General features: G+C 37.7%; 5 protein-coding genes and 1 non-coding gene across 6 annotated transcripts; 3 read left to right on the plus strand and 3 right to left on the minus strand.

Moving 5' to 3' along the window:
• The first annotated feature begins 6445 nt into the window (after nt 1-6445).
• LOC125582246 lies at nt 6446-7843 on the plus strand. The gene has a single exon (XM_048748840.1). It carries the CDS (start codon nt 6446-6448, stop codon nt 7841-7843), a length of 1398 nt encoding a protein of 465 aa, XP_048604797.1.
• Nucleotides 7844-9526: 1683 nt separating this feature from the next.
• On the plus strand, nt 9527-11977 carry LOC106408390. Its single transcript, XM_013849176.2, has one exon. It carries the CDS (start codon nt 9527-9529, stop codon nt 11975-11977), a length of 2451 nt encoding a protein of 816 aa, XP_013704630.2.
• A 613-nt stretch (nt 11978-12590) lies between these two features.
• LOC125582037 (pentatricopeptide repeat-containing protein At1g71060, mitochondrial-like) lies at nt 12591-15976 on the minus strand. Its single transcript, XM_048748422.1, has 2 exons — nt 14381-15976; nt 12591-12820 (listed from the first exon to the last, which is right to left on the minus strand). Exon 1 carries the CDS (start codon nt 15935-15937, stop codon nt 14396-14398), a length of 1542 nt encoding a protein of 513 aa, XP_048604379.1. The 5' UTR covers nt 15938-15976; the 3' UTR covers nt 12591-12820; nt 14381-14395.
• A 663-nt stretch (nt 15977-16639) lies between these two features.
• On the minus strand, nt 16640-18628 carry LOC125582038 (beta-glucuronosyltransferase GlcAT14A-like). Its single transcript, XM_048748423.1, has 4 exons — nt 17894-18628; nt 17612-17687; nt 17430-17545; nt 16640-17355 (listed from the first exon to the last, which is right to left on the minus strand). The coding sequence occupies exons 1-4, from the start codon at nt 18372-18374 to the stop codon at nt 16841-16843; spliced, it is 1188 nt and encodes a 395-aa protein (XP_048604380.1). The 5' UTR covers nt 18375-18628; the 3' UTR covers nt 16640-16840.
• A 1486-nt stretch (nt 18629-20114) lies between these two features.
• On the minus strand, nt 20115-20186 carry TRNAP-UGG. The gene has a single exon. It is a non-coding gene; the product is annotated as a tRNA-Pro (tRNA).
• Nucleotides 20187-21535: 1349 nt separating this feature from the next.
• On the plus strand, nt 21536-22714 carry LOC106432962 (probable ribose-5-phosphate isomerase 1). Its single transcript, XM_013873810.3, has one exon. The coding sequence runs from the start codon at nt 21765-21767 to the stop codon at nt 22542-22544; it is 780 nt and encodes a 259-aa protein (XP_013729264.2). The 5' UTR covers nt 21536-21764; the 3' UTR covers nt 22545-22714.
• Nucleotides 22715-23833: the final 1119 nt, after the last annotated feature.

The following is a 23833-nucleotide window of genomic DNA, read 5'->3' on the forward strand; positions in this document are numbered from 1 at the left end:
AATGGTCCCACGTTTATTCAAGACCATAATCACCGATGTTTTCATAGTCTCATAAATGTGAAAAACGGTTCGCATTTAAAATACCGTACCTACAAACATATACTCCCTATGTTCCTAAATATAAGATGTTTTGGTAGAAACACACATATTAAGAAAACTACTTTTTGTCTAGAAAATATCATTAAAACTATAAATTAATGGTATTCAACCAATTACAAAATATACTATTAAAATATGATTAGGTACACAGTTTTTAATAAAGTAAAAGTTATCTAGAAAAATGAAAACATCTTATATATTGGAACATCAAAATTTTGTAAAACATCATACTTTTAGGAACAGAGGGAGTATAATCTAATACAAATCTCGTTCTTATCAATACAGTATTATTTTTTACAATCAGACATACTTTATTATTAGCTATTTATATGGTTCTACACTTTTAAATCCTGATAGTAGTTTTTTTAATCCAAATCTCGCTCTTATCAATACAGTATTATTTTTTACAATCAGACATACTTTATTATTAGCTATTTATATGGTTCTACACTTTTAAATCCTGATAGTAGTTTTTTTTAATCCAGTGGTTTAACAAAAATTCACTAATACTTCTATACAACGATGTATGTGTTTCAAATCTTAAAAGAAAAACAAATTATACAAATTAATTGAGAAAATGTTTACGCCAAATTTTCAACATAATGTAAAGCTGCAAAATTGTTGGCTGTAAAATGTTTCTACCGGTATCAAAACTTGGACAAACTAAACATTTCTAGATCGCGGGCAAAGCCCTAACGGTCAAGAAATTTTTTTTTTTTTTTAATTTGTTTGTAAAGATTTTCTATATTTTTAAATTTTAACATTGGTCGATTTGATTTGTTTTGTACTTTTTTGCCAATTTACTTTAAATATGTTAAAGTTTTTACCGTTTTAATGTATTGTTTTCAATGAATTTTGATGTGATCAAGTTTTAACCACTAAATTCAGACTGCAAGTACACGTCAAGTCGCGGTAGTACTTATGGATCAAATTTACGAAGACCAAAGTTACATTACAATTTTGTGAGAGACGAATAGAGTTAGAACAAAAAAAGGAGTTTTTGTGTTTATCTAATTGCAATGAATGTAGAACCGAATGTAAATGTGATGTAAACTATGAATAAGAAGCGTCAGGTCTCCGGTAATTCCCAAGAAACACAAACATATATGATTATTAAACAAACAATGTATTAAGAACCGTTCTAAAACTAAAATCTCTCAATTAGACTAGCCTACTTTCGTAGTATTACACCCTATGCATTAGAATCCTAGAGACCAACTTCCGTTGAATATTAGATTTTGAACATGCAAAAAGAATAAGTTTGATAGGTTTAGAAACTCCCTAACATCAACTTCTGCTGGCTAAAAATATTTCGCTTATCTACGTTCGTTCAAACATTTAATCGAACACTTTCAGTGTATTAAACAACTTTCATTGTGACTATTTCCTTATTTCCTTTATGTTTTTGGCTTTGGTTTTCTTTTATTATTATTGCATTTTGCTGTTAACGTGATAAACACGTCTTAGTTAATACTCGTGACCTCATTAGAATTTGTAAGAGGTGGTGTAGTTTAGATTATACGGAAGCGATCTTATGGTTTTAATGGACGTTTTCATATTATTATGAAATAAAAAAGGCTTTTGCTCTCTTCTTTCCTTACATTTTGGCTTGAATTAGGATTTTCAATAAGACATGATCTTATGCATTCACATACACAAAGCTGGTGGGATGTTTGTCTCACATTCACAAACAAGTTCATGATAACTTGCAGGTTTCATCATCAAAGTACAGACCACAACCGATAGATATAAGCATGATTTACAATTCAGGGTTGGCAACTTTGTGTGGGTAGTTTTAACAAAGGAATGTGTTCCTCCTAGCTTTTACAACAAGTTGAAAGCTCGAAAGATAAAACCTTAGAGATATTAGAGAAAATGAATGCTAACACCTACAAAGTTCAACTACCACCTAAAGTTTGTTGTTCCGATGTTTTCAACATTAAACATCTCTTTCCATCATTTTGCGTGATAATCCTGAAGATTCAAGGGTGAATCTTTTTCTACCCTAGGTGACATGATGCAGCGTGACTATTTCTTTATTTCAATTATGTGTTTGGCTTTGGATTTCTTTTGTTATTATTGTATTTTCCTTTTAATGTGATAAACGCGTTTGAGTTAATACTCATGACCTCATTAGGATTTGTAAGATGAGGTGTAGTTTAGATTATATAAGGAAGCGATTTAAGGGACATTTTCATATTATTATTAAATAAAAGAAGACTCTTATTCTCTTATTTTCTTGTTTTTCGGCTAGAACTAGGGGTCTCAACGATTTCAAGAAAATATTGATATGAGGCATTCACAAACTAAATAAGATTTTTATGCTATTCTAGCTTATGCTATATCACTATATGATCAATCCAAGCAAGATCTAAAAACAATTTAGATGAAAAAACTGATAGATTATTCCCTATTCAAACAAATTACAATCAACAATCCATAAATTCCCTTGAAACCCTAAGCCTAACTAATGAACTACTTACACATAGCACAAGAATCATAGAGATATGATGGATAATGCATAATGGAATTAGAAATCATAAACATGGTTCAGAGAAATGATCTTTTCTAAAGGGATAGATTAGTTTCCTCAAATCTCCAAAACCAATAAGTCTGATGAAAAAGAAAGTATAGCCTAAACAATTGCAGAAATAACAGATATAGATCTAATTCACGTCATGGTTAAAGTTTGGGTTAAACCAAACCAAAAATGAGGAAAACTGAAATTTTTCTTTTTTTCTCGTATTGAAGACATACCAATCTTCACTAAAACGATCATAACATTTGATTTAACCAGTAGACCAACCTCAAATCAGTGGCATCGGAAAGTAACTCAATTCTCTATTTTGTTTCAAAACTTGAAAGAAATTTATCGGTGAGAAATCTTTTATCTTTTGGTAAACTTCTGATGCATCTACACAGTTCTACAATGATTTTTTAGACCCAATTCGACACATCTGCTCTAAATCAACCTAATACCTGAAAAGACTCGATAAAAAACTGAAAGATTTGAAAATACATATTATAACTTGATGAACAACTCAAAACAAAGATTAGAAATCGAAAAAAACACATTTTATCAGATTTGAAAAGATAAAAGTTACCATTCAGTTGAACTTCTGTAAAGAGGTAACAAAAATATTTTGAAGCGAGTGTTGGCAGCAATTCTCAAAGATTTCAATTGTTGATGACATGTTTTAATGTTGATGTGGTTCTTATTAGAAGCTCTTCTCGTCGCGGAGTGCAATATGAAATTTTATTTAATCAATTATTTGAAACAGTGATTTCATTAACTCTATTGTTATCAAAGTGATAACTAAGTGATAACTAATATAGCAAAAAAAAACGACAACTGTGGTATCTCTCTAGTACATATGTGTTTGTTCATAACTTTTACAAAAAAATGTTTGTTCATAACGCTACGTTTAAATAATTATCGGTGGTAGTTGTGCTTAGCATCAAAATTTATCGGTGACATGTGCAGTGCCGTGTCAGTCCTTTTAGTCCATTAAAATGTTGTATGAATTCAACTGTAATTTGCATTTTTTATTATCTAATTTATCTTTTTCTACCTATTAATTTAACATATATATAAAATTTTCATAAATAAAATTCAACATCCTATCCTATTACTTTTAATTCATATTTTTATTTTTATAATTTAATAGCCACAAATTATTAAAAAAATGATTGTAATCTAACTAAATAACTAAAAATAACAGTCTTAATAATTTTATTCTATTTTATGTGTATTCTTCACTATATTTTTTAAATAGTAAATTTGATATTGTTAAAACAAAATATGCCATGACATAACTGAATTCCTAAAATTAACATGGAGTAAAAAAATATAGAAATAATAATGAAAATGACATTTTTGTTATATATTCAAATAAAATGAAACTACTCTCTATTTATAGGTCATTAAAAATGATGAACTTTGATATAGTTTTTAATACCCCCAACATAAGTTTCGACACATAAATTAACAAGATTCTTAAACCAATTAAAATAGTCGTTCTATACACAACAAAGATAACATTCCGCGCGAAACGCAGACTAACCACCAATAACTAAGTTTGAACTATTGGATGAAATAAAATTTAGAAAGTCTAGATACCCAATAATAATATAACATGCGTTATAATAAGAAGATTAGGTTAAGATCTGCTCCTTGCGCGGGATGAACATTATATATATAAATAATTATATATATTATACTCCCTCAGTTCTCTTTTAAATGACGTTATAGGATATTTATCTTGTGTCAATATACTTGACGTTTCCAGAAAACAATGCAAAAAGTAGAGACATAAGACTATTTGCCGTTCTGTTATTGTTTCAAAGTGAAATAATTCTAGCGTAAGTGTCTTACTAGAGGTGATAATTAATTAATGGTGAAGGGTATAAAAGATATTGTATTAAATACCTTAATATGTGTGAAAATCATATAACGTCATGTATAAAAAAACAGAGGGAGTATGATTTTATTTGAAATAATAAATATATATTGAATAATTAAAAGTCATTAACTAACATATATAATTAAATTGGTGCGAACATATAATTAAATCAATTTTATTAATCGAAACAATATTTTTTTTCTATTTGATAGGATATGTAATTAAATTTTAAATGATATTAACATACATATTATATTTTTAATATTAATGTCTATTAAATGATGATTTCTACTCATATGATTTTTTTTTATCATTTGTATCTTTTATATTAAAAACTTTGAATTACTGATAACAAAATTTTCATTGTGAGATTAATACTTTTAGTAATTTATAATTTTTTTTAAATTAAGTTGTCAATGTTCATTCAAAGCTTTTATAAAAAAAATTGTTCAAATTAAATTTCGAAACTAAAATATTTATGTATTTGATATGGTTTAAAACAATATATATATATATATATATATATATCTTAATAATTAATTAAATTTGACTTTTTACTTATATGATTTTGTAATCATTTGTATTTTGTTATAACAAAAAGTTTAAACCATGGATCACAAATTTTGAATGTGAGACTTTTAACAGTTTTAGTAATTTATAGTCATTTTTAAAAATTCGAAATATAACATATACAGAAAAATCTAAATTTTTATTATATGGTTATTGTAGTTATTTAATTTAGTTTAATAGTTTAAAATTAAACAAGTATGATAGAAGATGCACTAATTTTTATCAAATCTTTATTATTCAAAATCATTAATTGCAATATATATTTTAGCCGCATTAGACAATTACGTAATTTTTATTTAAGAAAATTATAAAGAACATTAATAATGAATTTATAGTTAGTTTAATAAAAAAATTATTATATAATTAGATGGACCAACATATTTCTCTAATGATTATAAAAATCATCCTAATGATGACACGTGGCTACAAAAAGAAGTTGTAATGTTTATCAAATAATATATATGGGATATTTTTTGCTAGCGGCTCAAAATTGTTTGAATCTGTATCGCTGGATATTTGTATTTTTTGTGTCAGCATCCATAGATACGTGATATTTTTTGTCGACAGTATTTGATAAAAATTCAGAAGATGACAAATAATTAAAAAAAAAAACAAATTGTGAGAAAATGTAAGCGATAAAATTTAAAGAAGAGGACACATGTTGAAGAATTTGTAAGCGGGGAACAGTGAGAAACATTAGCGTTCAGTTTTATTGAAGAGTTTATTGAATGGTAGCTGGACTAGAGAGAGTACCACTGTACGAGGAATCTTGCATCATTTACCTCTTCGGAGCCTTCTCACCAACCAAAACGTACTAGTCTAGAGGCCCATTTATTTCCCCATTGACATAAGCTACTCCCAATGTCAGAAGTCGAGTAAAACATAGTTGGACTCGATTGGTGATATAAAAATAGTAAGCCAGTTTTACGGTAAAATTTATGGCATAACCAATTTAACATCTGAGATTGAAAAAACCTATTTTCTCATTTTTTTTCTCTCGTGTGGCGATTTCCGGCCATTTAAGTCCGGTCTGAGACTTTCTTTTTTTAGTTTATTCCTTCTTCTTTCCGGTTGGGAGAATCTAATTACCGGCCCTTTGCTACGGTGTTAATTTAGGGTACTTATTGCCCCTTTCCTATTTTTAAAATTCTCATAGCTCCAATTACTTCCTAGTTTCCTTTCTCTTCTGGAAGTTTCCATATTCTTTTCACCGTGATTGCCAATCTTCCCTTTTCATCATGATTTCACAAAAAATAGTATCAGAATTTTGCCTTATTACTGGTAATTTCACGATTATCACGCTTGATTTGCTCCCCAAAGTCTTAACCTTGCTTCCAAGCTCCGCCGCATTCCTTGATTGCTCTGCCGCCGTAATGGCTGATTTCTTACAAAAAGCTATTGGTGCTATGTCGATTGAAGATGAGGAACCGCTGGTGCTCCCGGACAGTCCTCAGTTTACGGTCGTGGATGCGAATGAGACCAGTCTGCTTGGTCGCCTTCTCAACCCAGATTGCCAATCCATGGCTCGCATGATCGACTATATGCCCACTGCGTGGAGGGTTTATGGAAGGGTCCGAGGTATCGCGTTATCTCGTGATCGTTTTCAGTTTGTGTTCCAGAGAGAGGAAGATCTGGTGATTGTTCTGAATGATCGTCCGTGGTCATATAATCACTCGGCGATGGTGCTTGAAAGATGGACTGCTTCTCCTCATGTGGACTTTCTGAACACAATGGAGATTTGGATCCGTATTCGGAATATTCCGCAGATTCACTTCACGTCGGAAACTATGTATAAGCTTGCCTCGGAGATAGGTAAAGTAGAGGTGATTGCCTATGATCCAAAAGTATCCCATACTAAAGAGTATATCAGGGCAAAGATTACTTTCCATGTGGATAACCCAGCTAAAGCGGCGAGGAAGTTGGCGCTGAAATCAGGTGGAACTGTCACCATTGAATATGATTATGAAAAGATTCATAAACGTTGCTTTCACTGTCTGAGGCTAACACATGAGAAGATTCGGTGTCCTTTACTCAGAAAGGGGCAGATAAAGTCTAATGGTGGGAGCTCGAGTTCTGCGATTATCCCTAATAAAATTCCTAGTCTGCCTGCGGTGATCAACCAAGCGAGATGTGAAGCGTTGGTGGCTCCACCGGGTTTTGCACCCCTGTTCCCTGAACTATCCCCTACTGACCAGAAGATGGCTATGCTCTATATATCTCATTCTGATGAGACTGAGCGCAATGCAAGGATCCTGAGGGTGCGACAGGGCATTGAGGACAATGCAAGAGAATCGTCCTTGCGACTAATAAAGATTACGAATGAGATTGATAAAGGCAAGGGTCATGTTTTCCACTTCCCTGAAAACATCAACTATCAGGGAGATTGTAGTAAGTTTTTTCGTGCTGGTGCTCAGCTGCTGCTTGGAAGTATTGAAGATGAAGCTGAATCATCTGCTAAAGCTCCTGATACCATGTCGGCCCCTATCCTTGGGTCGTCGGGTTTTCAGCTTGGCCCCTCTTCGGAGGGGCGTGCTTCCGGAAACTTAAGCTTGGGCAAAGCTCCAAGGATCCGGCCTCCATATTGGAAGAGGAAAGCAAACTCCACGAAAAGGAACTCTGTCGCTGGACCTTCCTTGAAAGATCAAGATCAGACGGCTGCAAATGGTTCGAAGAGGAAGCAGAGTGTGTCAGCTTCGGCCGTGGACAACAAAACTCCAAAGTACACAGAATCTTCGGTGGCTTCCGTATTGAAGCCGCTGCAGCCGCAATGAGTATTTTTTGTTGGAACTGTCAAGGAGCAGGTAGCTCTGAGACAGAACAACAACTCCGGGTGTTTAGGAGAAAATTTTACCCGGATTTTTTATTTCTTATGGAGACGAAACAGAAACGTGTGTTCATGGAAGGGTTTGCAGCAAAAATTGGGTTACAATCAGTTAGTTACGGTGGAGCCGGTTTGTTTGAATGGTGGGCTTGCTGTAATGTGGAAAGATAGCTATTCGGTGTCGATTCTCTCAGCGGATAAGAGGATCATTGATATGGAGGTTACATTTGGGTCAATCAAGTATTTTCTTACATGTGTGTATGGGGATCCTGTCAAAGCAAACAGGCAGGAGGTTTGGGAACGCTTGACTCGCATTGGGTTAGTCAGAAATGAGGCGTGGTTGCTAGCTGGTGACTTTAATGAACTAATGACTAAGGAGGAGAAAGTTGGTGGGGCTGAAAGGCATGAATCTTCTTTTTGGGATTTTCGCAACATGGCTTCTTTTTGGGATTTTCGCAACATGGCTGAAAATTGTAAAATACGTGAGCTAAGATACACAGGTAACTGCTTATCTTGGGGTGGTTGGAGAGAAAGAGTCTGGGTCCAGTGTAGACTTAATCGCAGTTTTGGGAATAATGAGTGGTTCTCCTTGTTTCCAAGATCAAGTATGGAATACCTCGAGTTATGGGCTTCAGATCACCGTCCAATCAGGATATGTTTTGCCTTAGAAAGAGATGATCCGAAGCGCAGTCGTTTTTTCTTTGACAAAAGATACTTGAATAAAGCTGGTATTGAAGAGCTTATTAAAGAGAGCTGGGGGACAGAAGGTTTAGATCAGAGCAATACTATGGAACGCATAGGACGATGCAGGAAGAGTATTATGAAGTGGAAGCGTTATTCTGACACCAACTCCAGAAATAAGATTTCGAGACTAAAGGAGGCTTTGGAGAAAGAAGTGGCTAAAAGGTTTCCTTCATATAATCTGATGAGGAAGCTGAAAATGGACTTGGCTGAAGCTTTAAGAGAGGAAGAGGTGTTTTGGAGGCAGAAGTGTAGAGAAGAATGGTTGCGGTCTGGTGATAGAAATACTAAGTTTTTTCACATTGCGTGGCTGGGAAGCGACTTCAAAACTGTATACTGATGCTCCTGGATGGGACAAGAGAATTTCTCGGAGGGTTCAAAAGGTAACATAGCTGTTGAGTATTTTCGGGACTTGTTTAGGAGTTCTAACCCTTTCGACTTGGAAGCTTTGTTCACTGGGTTTCAAGGGCGGGTTACTCCGGCAATGAATGTGATGCTGTCTGCTCCGGTTTCAGCAGAAGAGATCAGAAAGGCAGCCTTCAACATTAAAGGCAGTAATGCTCCAGGAGAAGATGGACTTACTGGAATTTTCTATCAAAAATTCTAGCATATAGTGGGGCCGAAGCTGACAGAGGAGATCAGTGGTTTCTTCAAGAATTCTGTTATGCCAGATGGATGGAATCATACCCAGCTCTGTCTCTTGCCAAAAATTACCAAGCCGACAAGAATGCAGGATCTTTGACCTATCAGTCTTTGCTCAGTTCAATATAAGATCATCTCGAAAATATTGAGCAAGCGGCTGAAGGCAATTTTGCCGAGCATCATCTCTAAAACTCAGGGAGCCTTTGTGTCTGGGAGGCTCATTTCAGACAATATTATCATTGCACACGAGATGGTGCATGGGTTGAGAACTAATCAGAAGGTGTCTGAAGAATGCATGGCGATAAAAACCGATATGTCCAAGGCATATGATCGTGTGGAGTGGAACTTTTTGGAGGTGCTTCTTGAGAAGATGGGCTTTGAGAGAACGTGGGTTAGATGGATAATGGCTTGTGTCACGACAGTTTCTTTCTCTGTTTTGCTGAATGGGAATTCACATGGATTTATCAAACCTGAGAGAGGTCTGCGCCAGGGTGACCCGCTCTCTCCATTTCTATTTATCTTATGCGCTGAAGCTCTGGTGTCTTGTCTCAATGCGTCTGAGGAAGCGGGTAGACTTCATGGCATTAAGCTCTCAGCTTCAGCCCCGACAGTTCACCATCTGTTGTTTGCAGATGACAGCCTTCTCTTATGCAAAGCGAACATCTTGGAAGCAACAGAAGTGCTGACATGTCTTAAGGAGTATGGAGATGCATCAGGTCAGATGATTAACTTGCAAAAGTCGTCGATAATCTTTGGTTCTAAGGTTCCTCCTGATGCGAAGGAAGATATCAAAGGTATCTTAGGTATAGACCAGGAAGGTGGTGAAGGGTCTTACTTAGGTTTACCTGAGTGCTTTAGTGGTTCTAAAGTCAAGATGCTGAACTTCCTTAAGGAAAAGCTACAGGGGAGACTGAGGGGTTGGTTCTCGAAATCTCTATCACAAGGTGGGAAGGAAATTCTCTTGAAATCTGTGGCGTTGGCGCTACCTATTTACGCAATGTCGTGCTTTAGGTTGCCAAAGGATGTGTGTGCTAAGCTGACTAGTGCTATGGTGGAATTTTGGTGGAGTTCTGGAAATAATAAAAAGAAAATTCCTTGGGTGGCATGGCAAAAGCTATGTAAGGACAAAGAGCTTGGTGGTCTTGGATTCAAGGATATTGAGAAGTTTAATCAAGCCTTACTTGCAAAGCAAGCTTGGAGAATTTGGTCTAATCCTGAGTCACTGGTGGCTCGGATTCTGAAGCACAGGTACTTCGCAAGAACTGATTTTCTGGAGTGCAGCATAGGAACTAGACCATCCTTTGCTTGGCGTAGTATCATTCATGGTAGGGAGCTTCTCTCACAAAGATTATATCACAAGATTGGCTCCGGGGAGACTACTAGGCTATGGTCAGATAATTGGCTAGTTGATGGAAGAGCTCGTCCCCCTATGTATAGACAGGATGCGATTGTTGATCTCACACTGACGGTGAGTGATTTGATTGATTCGAGAGTAGGAAGTTGGAGTGTGCCAAGAATTCGAGAACTAATAGTGGAGGAGGATGTTGAGCGTGTATTGCAGACTCCTATTGATTTAGCTCGTCATGACCAGAAGATGTGGGGTTTCTCAAGGAATGGAATCTACAATTCAAAAAGTGGCTACAAGTTAGCTGAGACTTTGCAGGAAATGCAGCTTCCTCCCTCTCCAGGTCTTCCTCCAATAGAAAAAAGACTTTGGAAAGATCTGTGGCAGACCAATACATCACCTAAGATCAAACATTTTATGTGGAGAGCACTGTCGGGAGCGTTAGCTGTCAAAAGTAGATTGCAGTCGCGGGAGATCTTGTTAGATACAACGTGTTCCAGATGCGGATTGTCAGAGGAGACAATATGCCATGTCCTCTTCCACTGTGAGGTTGCGAAGAAAGTATGGACAAGATCTGGTTTTCCTATGCCATCTGGTGGTTTTTCTGTCAACTCGGTGTGGCTCAATTTCTATCATCTGATGTCGGTGAGCAGGAAATTACCAAAAGAGAATGAAGCTCGCCTAGCCTTTCCTTGGATCCTGTGGCAAATATGGAAAGCCCGTAACTCGTTTTGCTTTGAACAATGGACGAAGGATGCTGAACTGATCTTCTCAAAAGCGTCAAACGAAGCTACTATGTGGCTAAATATGTCACTTATCAGTGGAGACGGTCCTTCATCGCAAATGACTAATCTTGAGGCAAGAAGTAAATGGCAAAAACCTCCTCCTGGAATTACTAAGTGTAATGTAGCATCGTCTTGGGTAGATTCCCTGTTGAAGGGTGGAGCAGCTTGGATTGCTCGAAGCCATACCGGCATACCACTGGTGCATAGTAGGAGTGCTTTATTGCCTATGAGTTCTTCCTTTGAAGCAGGGTTGTGCACTCTTCTACGGGCATGCACGGACATGCACAACTTACATTTCAAAAAGGTAATCTTTGAAATCTCATCTCCGCTTGTTTTGGATGCCATTAACAACCCTCAATTGTTCCCGAATGTACCAATACTGCTATCGAGTACGCTTCGCTCCTTGCACCAATTTGATTATTGTCAAGTGGTGTTAGTACCAGAGGGAGTTAACTCATTAGCGTTTGAAATTGCCGCTAGTGTCACTACAGGTCTACGTTACCAATCTTACATTGCTAATGGAGGCCCTTCTTGGTTATCTCCTGCTATCAGAAACCAAGCACTGCCATAGTGCTGATCGTCATGAATCCGCCTGATGGCCGCGAAACTAGTGGTCTTTGGAGTTGTTTACATTGTGTTAAACGCTTTATTTGGGTTCTTTTGTTTAAGGCTTTGGCCTTGTGGCATCTACTGATGTCTTATTTGCAATTTTCTGTTTCAAAACTTGTGTGATTTCAAGTCATTTGACTTGTTTTTGAATGAAATTCTTGACAAAAAAAAAAACCAATTTAACATCTTGCTGACAAAACTCTTTCATCACTGACCATCTTAAAAGGCTTCATCATCATATATTATTTTCATTGTCCAATATCTGCAATTTAGTTCTTTTTCCTTTACAAAGTAAAGAAAAATTATACTATGTATATATATAAGTTATTGGATTGTTAGGTACATAGTCTAACTTTTCGTTACCTTGTTAGGGGTCCAATTGATTTGGACTGTCATGGCTAGGATTTTAACAAAAAAAGTGACTTCTAAAACTTTTAAGGCTTTATAACGTAAAAACTAAAAAGGAATCGTAAAAATAGTCTAAAGTCACAAAGTATTGGCTTTAAAAAACTAACCTAACAAGTGAAAACAAAGAAAAAGTGGAATTTGAGAAATTTTAGGAAGACTTTGAGGACTTTCAAATTTTAAAAATGTGATTGATAAAAAATAAACATTGAAGACTGCAGAAAAAAAGTGAAAGCTTCTAAAGCCTAAACCAATCGGACCCTACGTCATTTCAATATAGATTGTTTTGTATACTATTTATATTTAGAAAATATGGATAGATCATAGGTCATAAAAATCCAATAGTCCAAAAAGATGAAACAAAATGTAGTAGAAGATATAAGCAAGAAGAAAGACATAGTACCTGTTTGTTTCTCCATCTACATGGACCATTTGGATGAAGATGAGAGTTTTGTTTGTTTAGGCACTAAAAGTGCAACTCATTCAGATGGATCATCCGGATGACTTTTGGAAATTTAGGCTTAATTTTAAAGTCCATTCAGCTGAACCAATTTGGATCATTTGAATGAAGATGGTTCATTCAAAATGATATAATGTCTATTATACCCCTAATGTAATTCACAAATTACAAACATAAACATAATATCATTTTTGTCACAAACGAAAACTGACAAAACTACAAAAACACTTTTTCCCGTGCTAACTACTTTTTCACGCCAAAACCCCAAAACGCATTTTCCCGCTAAAATTGCAAAAAAAAAATTCCCGTCAAAATTGCAAAAACGTGTTTTTCCGCAAAAACCGAAAACATGTTTTCATGCCAAAATCACAAAAAAAAAATGTTTTCACGCCAACACCCCAAAATACATTTTTTCCGTCAAAACACAAAAAAACACGTTTTCCCGCCAAAACCGAAAATTTGTATTTTCCCGCCAAAACCGAAAAATCTCGTTTTCCCGCGAAAACCGTAAAAATGTGTTCCCGCCAAAAACGTGTTTTCCCGCCAAAACCGAAAATTTGTATTTTCCCGCCAAAACCGAAAAATCTCGTTTTCCCGCGAAAACCGTAAAAATGTGTTCCCGCCAAAAACGTGTTTTCCTGCTAAAACCGCAAAACGCGTTTTTCCGCCAAAACCGCAAAAATGCGTTTTTCCGCCAAAACCGCAAAAACGCGTTTTTCCGCCAAAACCGCAAAAACTCGTTTTCTCGCCAAAACCGCAAAAACGCGTTTTCCCGCCAAAACCGCAAAAACGCGTTTTCCTGCCAAAACCGCAAAAACTCGTTTTCTCGCCAAAACCGCAAAAGCATGTTTTCCCGCCAAAATCGTAAAAATGTATTTTCCTCCAAAAACGCAAAAAATGCGTTTTCCCGCCAAAAACGTGTTTTCCCAATAAAACCGCAAAAACGCGTTTTTCCGCCAAAATCGCAAAAATGCGTTTTTCCGCCAAAATAGCAAAAACGTGGTTCCCTCCAAAACCGCAAAAACTTGTTTTCTGGCCAAAACCAAAAATTTGTATTTTTCCGCCAAAACCGAAAAATATCGTTTTCCTGCCAGAACCGAAAAATCTTGTTTTCAGCCAAAACATAAAAAATGTGTTTTCTCGCTAAAACCGTAAAAACTTGTTTTCCCGCCCAAACCGCAAAAAGAAAACTCGTTAATTTTGAAATAATTCTAATGTAAATATATTAAACTAAATAATTAAATGTAATATAGTTAAAATTAATATTAAACATATGATCAAATCAACACAAAGATATTTTGGTAATTTCTTTACTAAACTCATTTGAATGGAAATGAAAATAAAGAAACAAACATAAGATCCATTTAGATGATTCATCTAGATGAGCTATGTGGATGGACAAACAAACAATCACAAAAATCTGAATGGATCATTTGAATAGATCATGCAAATGAATCATTTGGATGGAAATGGCAAATGGTGAAACAAACAGCCCCATAGCCGTTAAAACTCGTTTCAGCCAAGGAGTTGGGTTTTCCTCAGCCTATCCATCTTCAAAACCAACTCGGCGACTTTATCTTTCCGGCCTTCATCGAGAAGCACTTGTTTAAGCCGGCTAAACATATGCCCCGGTGCCTTAATACCCACATCCAACATCTCATTAAAATACGCACAAGCCTCATCTAACTTGTTCTCATTACACAAAGCTGTAATCAAACTAGAGAACATGTGCATTCCCGGAAGCACACCTTTTCCTTTCATCTCATCCCAAATCTTGATCGCCATGTCCAATCTCTCTTTATTACAGAACATCCTAACCATGATCTCGTAAGTACTCACCGTCGGCTCACAGCTCATCTTCTGATAAACTTCATAAGCTTCTTTCGTCCGCTGCATCCGGATCAGATGATGCAGGATTATATCATAAGTCCTAGCATTTGGCCCTATCCCTTTTAACCTCATCTCTTCCACAACCTTAAACGCGTCTTCAACTCTCAGCGACCAGCAATAAGCTCCAACTAACGCATTGTAAGTAGGAGCTTCAAGGGGGAACCCCGAACTCTTCGACCTCTCGAAGAACTCAAGAGCTTGATTCAGCTTCCTCTCGGAACCAAGCCCATTGATCAGACTACAGAAAATGTGAGGACTCGGCTTGCAACTCCTCATCTCCATCTCATTAAGGAACCTAATAGCTTCATCATGCTTCTTAGCCTTACAATGCGCGTTGATAATGATCCCATAAGTAACAACATCAGGCTCAAAACCTTCATCCTTCATCTCCCCGTAAACCTCATTAACTCTCAAAAGATTCATCTCCTGACCCCACCCTTCGAGTAAAATAGTGTAAGACTTAACATCAGGCTCAAACCTTTTCTTCTTCATTTTGTCGAACACCTTCTGTGCATCACCAACGTTTCTTGATTTGCTTAAAGTATCAAGCATACGGTTAAAATCACCGACCTCCATCGTAAACCCATACTCTTCCATCCTCTGAAACGCGGTGATCGCTTCCTTAACCTTCCTGGCACGAGCGTAGCGTCTGGAGATTAGCGCGAACGTGTCTTTGCTCAGAAGCTTCTTGTGTTTCATGTCGTCCACGAGGCTCCACACGAGCTTGAACTGCTTGATCTTGCCCAAGGACTCGATTAACGCGTTGTAGGTCGCGGTGGTGTGCTTGAAACCGTTTTGATTCTCTGCGTATTTGAAGACGGAGAAGGCTAGGACGCCGGCGTTGCTCAGCTTCTTCAGTACTTCTTCGACTAGCGACGGGGAGAGTTCGATGGAAGCTTTGTTGAGGAGGGTTTCGACGGTTGAGTCAGTGGATTTGGAGAGGATTTTGCAGATTCTATCGGCGTCTTGCGAAACTCCGACTTGGGTTTCGACAGAAGGACTGTGTAATGATTTGTGAATAATCAAGTTTGAAGCTTTGTGAGTACATGGAGTCGATTCGAGATTCAAGCTCTGTTCTCGGAAAGAGAAGATACTATAGTAGACTTGACGAGTGAGATGTCCTCCGGGAAGTTTCCCGGCGGAGCGGAAGATTTGAGAGAATACCATTGGAGGAGAAACTTACGTTTCACTTTCGATTACCTTTTTAAATGCCCCGGTTTTTGGTTTAATTTTTTTGTGAAATTCGGTTTGATGTCATTTCACTTATTTTGTTTGGTTCAGATAATAAAATCAAAGACGTAATATCCAAAAAATAATCAGATCCAGTTTTCATTCAGTTTCAATTTATCCAGATAGTTTAGGATAATAAGCTAAAAAATTAGATAGTGAGTTTTTTCGATTAAATGCTAGATAATTCTGGTTTTTTTACACTGATTTATTAGAATATTACAATTATGAGAAATATTATATAAATGATTCGACAACCGACAGTACTATTTGGTTTATGAAAATTTACGTCTAACTGCATCACCTGAACCGCCCTGTGAAAATCTATGTCAGACCGGATTTTTTTGCATCATGTTGATTTTCGATACAAAATTATATTTTAGAATTTTAAATACCAATTCGATTCATTCCTGATTTAATTCCGGTTAGGTTTCAGTTTTCCAATATAGAAAACATGAACCGTGCAATTATTTGACCATCAATTAAATTTCGTTTTTCGGGTTTTATTTTCGTTTAAAATGCCAGGCTTTACTTTACACCTTTTTTTTTTTTTAAGAGAAGGCTTACTCTAAACCTTTCAAGTCGCAGTCTCCGTTATATAACCAAGAACTTTGCTCAAAAAAAAAAAAAAAAACCAAGAACTAAGGTGGACAACGACACATCATGCCTTAACAAAAGGAATTACAAAATCATGGGAAAAGAGAAAAAATCTCTCCTTTCTCTTCTCCTCGTATAAATACAGCCCCACTATTTTCCAAAGAATTAACCTTTCAGACAGAAAACAAATGTAATCCTGTGTCGTGTCCCGTGTGTAATGATTTCAGACAGACCCACCATTCCCCTTCACTTGCATTGATTAGTTTGAGAATTCAAATCATCAAGAAAATTCGTTATCGTCTCATCCAGCTTCTTAGCCTGAGGACCAGCTTTAACCACGTTGACATCATCCCACTCCGAGCAAGGATCAGTCCACCAGCTACTATGGCTCGCGCACCAAGCTCCAGGAGTGACTCTGTACCGTCCCCGTTTCAAAATCTCTCTGTCTACCATGTCGAGGACCGGATCGTCCTTCTTGAACTGCCGGGCGAAAGCCGCTCCGCTCTGAGCCATCTGATCGAAATCCGGTGTGCTGAGGAAGTGTGGCTCCATCTTTGGCGGGCTGTCCCATATCATGTAGCGTAAGTCAGCGTTGACCGTCGTGTTAATGAACTCGGGGGCGTTGCAGATCACCGTGTGAAAGTAGCATTCTTCGGAGAGGATGACGTTGTTGAAATACATGAGGAGGATTCTTGGTAGATTGTCCCAACCGAAGATGCTGTATTCAAGGAAAGATCTGCTCAGTACGATCCACGGCGAGCCTGCGTGATAGTACAGGTTAGAATGAAGCATATGTAGCCAAAGCAAGTATTATTAAGGTGCTGAATGTTTTAACCTGTAAAGACTTTGAAAGCATCTGGTGTTGGTCGTTTCTCAGTAGCAGTGAAGAGCTGTGTTCTTCTAGCTAAGTAAAGTGCTGGATCCACAACAATAGGCTTAATCCTCTGAGATCTGCAAATAGATTCATTAGTATTGCAAGTAACAGATTTAACAAACATTGTTAGTATATATACTTACTCTTTCCAAGCAAGATCACCAGTATGATCAATGAAGTTGACGCTTCTATTCACCGAGGCAAACACATGAGACAGGTCTGAAAGATAAATCATGTTTTGAAAAAAAAAAAACGTTACTTTTGAATCATATGAGATCAGTGTCGTTATCAATATCAGTATATCACTGATCACATTTCCTTTTTATAGTGGATATTAACTAATAAGCATAAGCATCAGAGACCAAACATAACAAGCTCATAAAGAGATGTCCGAACAAAGATCTAGAGTGGAAATGATTCATTACCGTCTTGAGTCATCAGGGGATAATCCAAGGCACTCAGCTCAATAAACCAATTCCAAGAGCGACCAAGCTTCAGCAAGATCGACACGGCGTGAAGAGTATCAGCAACCTTAGACGCGCCATTCTCAGAGAGACGATGAACCTTCCCCAACACATCAACGTTCCCAAAGGCACTCACAGCAGGCACAGATTTCAAGTCGGAGAGAAGAGCTACCCTCTCGGCGTCAGTAGCTTCAGCTCCCAGATGGAGAAGGTACCGGTTCCTAGGGTGATAAACAGCAAGGAGTAACCGAATGATCCGGTCACCGTCTCCACGACCACCGGTTATGTAATAAGCGAAAGCAGGCGGGTAGTGAGGACCGTGGCGGATAGGGGAAGGGAAAGGGTTAGAGGTGAAAGCGGAGAAAGAGTAGAGTAAGAGGAGGAAGACGGATAGGAAGGCTACGAAGAAGAGTGTGAACAGCCATTTCTTCTCAGCTCCCATCGTTGCATCTATGGAGTGTTTTCTTTACGGATCAGAGTTAGAAGGTTTGGAGCTCGGAGATGGATCTTGAGAGAGGTAGAGGTTGAGATCTTGATTGGGATCCGACTCTGGTGAGATCTCTAGGTGGCGGAGAGAAGAAGCAATGAATAAGACAAGATGGAGGTTAAGGAGAGTGGAAGAGAGAGACTGAGAATAAAGGTTAGGGTAAGAGAAGGAAGAAGACGAGAATTCTCGCTCTCAGGTACCGGTTTCGATCTCCGATCTCAGTCGGTTGTGAACTGTTTTTAACTCGCTTGTGTTAACAGTAATTGCAAACTCTTTATTCCACCACTCGATCCTTCTATAGCGCGTGTGCTCCACGCTCCTCGATCTATACCTGCGTGATTATCACACGCCGGTTAGTGCGAGTAAAAAATAAAAATGGGCAGCTTTAAAACACAAAAGTAGATTTTGGATTCAGATCTTATTAATATGTCCTAACTTCCAGAAATAGTAACTAGATCATACAGTATCATTTATAACTTGCTCGTTCGATCTTAGTAAGTTAAACTTACCCTTTTGGATTTCCAAAGCAATTACACAGACGCAAGGTCTTATGTTTGGAAATATTGTTGGTATAAGTTTGTTTGAATTGTTGTTTAGTTACACGGAGTTGACCTGCTTGCTTACGTTGTCAACATATTCAGCTGCAACTACTTTTTTCGTTAAGATATTAGAAGTGCCACATTAGGTTTTACAGTTAAAGAAAACCAGATATAGCATGTACATGCTTACAAAGGTAGTGTGGATGTGTAAACATGAATAAACAGTTTAATGATCCTTAGTCTCCATTGACTATATAATATATCTAACCAATAAAGAATCAAAGTGTCATAACTAAATGAGAACCCATTATCAGAAGACATGACAGATTAATAAAAAAGACTACTCTGTTCAGGAAGAGAGTTTAGTTTCTTTGGCAATCAGAACTCTATGTACTAGCAAGTAGAAACTAAAGCTCAACCAACCATATGTATATGAAACTACGGCTTCTAAAGCAAGAGACTAAGCAGTGCTGAGAACTATTACATGTTTGTCTTGTGTTAAAGTTTTTTGTTCTTTCATTCTATGCATTGACACCTTATGATCCAAACAAATCAAAGTCTGATTCTTATGAAACTACATAGCTACAAGATAGGACTAAGAATGCTAAATGATATCCTGCTGACCTGAGTTCTCTAGCTTTACTAATATCGATATTTTCCACTTCAACCTTTATGTTATATTACAGAGCATAAGATATTTTAAACCAAACCGTTAAACTGAAAAACATCAAGTTTGTCCAGATCACATCTGGAAGTAAACTTCAAAACGAGAATTGAGAATCTCATAGGCACCGCACATCTGGAAGCAAACTTGTATTCACTTGTGGAGACTTGGCAGGACGACCAGCCCTGCAACTGAGAAGCCGGAGGTGTCCTAAGATGTCGTAGCTGCTTCACAGCCCGATGCAGCCTCTCCAGACGGAGTCTCTCCCCATCGAAAACAGCACTACCTTTAAATGTGACCTTAAGTTTATTACCAAGTTGGTTGTTTTGAAACTCAACTGAAACTCTGCTACCCTTCTTGTGTAGAGTTTCTGACCTCTCAACGGAAGCCGGTTTGAATTCATATGCATATACATATCACCTCAACATAAATGCTTTTCCATTAACAAAATCAATTTTCTTTGGTAACCAAAACACAAAAAAAAAAATTGTGGGGGCGTTCCGAGAATCGAACTCGGGACCTCTCGCACCCAAAGCGAGAATCATACCACTAGACCAAACGCCCACATGTAATAAGCAAAATCGAAAGAGTAAGTTAAACTGAAAAATACAGATCAGAGGAACCCAGGACAAGAACATACCATTGATCTGTCTTCGGGGCGGTACTCGGTTATTCTCTAGAGTGATTTGGAATCTTTGGGAGGATGATCAAGGCGAATCCATCAAGAAGACGACATTCGAACAGAAGCTTCAGACTAACGACGTAAGGTCTTTCTTTAGGGCAGAAGAAACGGATCCAGGATCTATCGGAATTTCGAATCAGAACCATGTTGTAATCTGTTAAACCAATTATATACAAACACGTGTCAGTAAGTTTGCGTATGCATCCCACGTGGAACTGTTTTGGTCTGTGACAGATATTTTATTCCCACGTGTGTAACTCTTCTGTTCGGTGTTTTAACTTTGAAGTAGCGCGGTAGTGGTACGATTTGTTCGGTCCGGATTTTACTTTAAACCGGCCGTCAGTAAAATCTTTCTTGCGAAATGTAAACAATGTGATGGATCAGTCAATACATTAACTTTGGTAAATATGTGACCCATTTGAAAAGCTATATGTTATACTCCATCTGTTTCATAATACTTGATGTTTTGCCTTAGTGCACAAAGATTAAGAAAACTGCATTTTTCTAAAAAAAATATTTTAAAGATATAATTTTAAAATCTGTTAACCAATTATAAAAAATACTGTAAAATCTAATTGGTTGAACAGTTTCCAATAAAGTTAAAATTAACCTTAAAATCTCAAAACTTCGTGTAAATTGAAACAAAATAATCCTTCTAAAACATCATCTATATTGAATCGGAGGGAGTATTGTATATGTATGCATTCGTACCAACAATGGCATGAACCGTGCAGTTACAAGTTACATGATACCTTATTTCGTGGTTTTAATCATCTAAAATAGAAAGCATAATCGTATTCACATGCTTCAGATGAGATATGTATTCACGGAAGAGTGACCTTTCTTAATTAAAATGAAAATAAATCAAATAGACGGGCCCCCGTCATCATATCCAATGGTGGAGAGAGGTTGATTCGAAAGATAGTGGGATTGGAATATGCGAGGAACTTACTCATAGACGTGTTATGTCTCGGAATTTGATTATTTGGGATGGATATTTTGGCTACTTCACACATACAAAATATAACAAGTATTTATCTATGATTTATTAATAATTGTACTAACTATATCAATTTTACCAAGAAAAACTATATCAGCCACTTTATATTTTCCACAACGTTTATATATATTTTAAATTATTTTATTCATTATTAACTAATTTTTAAACGTAAACATCACTTAAAAAATCATGCTAATAATAAGAGAGTTAAGCATTTAGATAATGTGTATAATGTGAATAAGATAAAATCCATACTTTAAGATATTTCTCGAGAGATCTCCGTATCAGTCTGATTACATATAAACTTTTAGGTTTACACTTTTAAATACGGACCGTCAAAGAAGGCGAATACGATTCTTCTAAAGTTCTGTCTTTGTAAAGTCTCTTCCTTTAAAACTCCATCATAACATTTTGTGCATTTGAATCACAAAGCAAGTCGCATCTCTTGAACTTAAACACAATGGGTTCTGCCTCTAATCCTCTCGTCACTTCCTCCGTCGTCGACGACTCGCCGCTTCCCTCAAACCTCACCCAAGACGATCTCAAGAAACTCGCCGCCTACAAAGCCGTCGAGTACGTCAAATCCGGAATGGTCGTCGGCCTCGGCACCGGCTCCACCGCCAAACACGCCGTGGCTCGCATCAGCGAGCTTCTCCGCCAAGGCAAGCTCCGCGACATAATCGGAATCCCTACTTCAACCACGACGCACGAGCAGGCGGTTTCTCTCGGGATACCGTTATCCGATCTAGACTCTCACCCCGTCGTGGATCTATCCATCGACGGCGCCGACGAAGTCGATCCCGCCCTCAATCTCGTCAAAGGACGCGGCGGATCGCTGCTGAGGGAGAAGATGGTGGAGGGAGCGTCGAAGAAGTTCGTGGTGATCGTCGACGAGTCCAAGCTCGTGAAGCATCTCGGAGGAAGCGGGCTCGCCGTTCCCGTGGAGGTCGTGCCGTTCTGCTGCGACTTCACGAGGGGGAAGCTGGAGGAGCTTTTCAGAGAAGCGGGGTGCAAGGCGAAGCTAAGGGTTAAGAGCGGCGGAGAGACGGCGGCTGTGACGGACAACGGGAATTTCGTGGTGGATCTGTACTTGGAGAGAGATATGGGAGATTTGGAGGCGGCGAGCGAGGCGATATTGAGGTTGCCCGGAGTGGTGGAGCACGGGATGTTTCTGGGGATCGCGACGACCTTGATCGTCGCCGGGAAATCCGGTGTAACCGTTAAGGATAGGTTTGGGTAAAAGGGTAATTTCATCGAAACAGATTAGGGTTTATGGTTTGGTTTTGGTTTAAGATGGATCTTTGCTTCTGTAAACCCTTTGACTTATTCTTGGTCAGTATGTAAGAGTTTTGACTCTTGAATTGCTTACTGTTTGGTTGGTTTTAAACAAGTTCAGATTAAATTGCAAAAGTGGTCCCGAACTTTCTCTATTTTACAGAACAAACTGGATGCTTCATACTGTTGCTCAATTGCCCAAACATCCGCCATTTAATATTATGTTTTATTTTACTGTTGAACAAAGGAAGTTTTATACCGAAGCATTCCATTCTCTTAAGTCTGTGGTAAACCAGCCAGACTACATTGTGGGGGGTGACAGGGGTCCTCCAGAACGTGACTCAATATCTGATGTGTAGGGCAAAATTGAGAAGTTAAATGTCAATCTGAACACTCTAGTAGATACACTAGAAGTGAAAACAATAGATAATGATTGCTGTTGGAGTGTTATTGCCGTGGATATTCTATGCGAACCGCCCCCAAAGGGAGGAAGTGTTTGTGTATCCATCACTCAGGTGACGAAATTAAGCTTTCGGTATAATACATATAGTAAAAGATCTGATAACACTTTGTATTCAACCTGATAACTTTACAAGAGAACTCTCACAAGACTTATATACATCGAAGGCAATCCTAATTTCTTAGATACATTGTATATCGTCAAAGTATATTCACAACCGAATATAACCGAGATATTTATAAGATGATAACTGATTGATTCTATTGATATGTGTTTGTACAATATATATACACAAGTGCATCGAGGGTTTTAAGTCAAGATATACACATAATCTACTTTTTATATTTACTCTCTACATCTCCCCGCAAGATGGAGATATTCTTGTAACTCCAATCTTGTTGAACAGTTCTTGAAACCTTTGTCGTGAGAGTGGCTTTGTCAACCCGTCGGCGAGCTGATCTAACGTCACGAAGTGCGCCTGATTGAACATTACCGCGAATGAAGTGATAATCAAGAGCGAGATGTTTCATTCGGGAATGAAACACTGGATTCACGCATAGATAAGTAGCACCAACGTTATCACAATAGATCACTGGTGCAGCGGGAAGCTTAATGCCGAGTTCAGTGAGAAGAGAGCAGATCCAACATAGTTCAGATGCAGTATTCGCGACTGCTCTGTATTCCGCCTCAGTCGAAGAGCGAGCGACACCCGATTGTTTCTTTGCTGACCAGGAGATAGGTGTAGAGCCAAGATAGATGATATAGGCGTTTGTTGACAGATAATCATCTTGATC

Source organism: Brassica napus, chromosome C2 (assembly GCF_020379485.1).
Source record: "Brassica napus cultivar Da-Ae chromosome C2, Da-Ae, whole genome shotgun sequence".
Classification (NCBI taxonomy): domain Eukaryota; kingdom Viridiplantae; phylum Streptophyta; class Magnoliopsida; order Brassicales; family Brassicaceae; genus Brassica; species Brassica napus.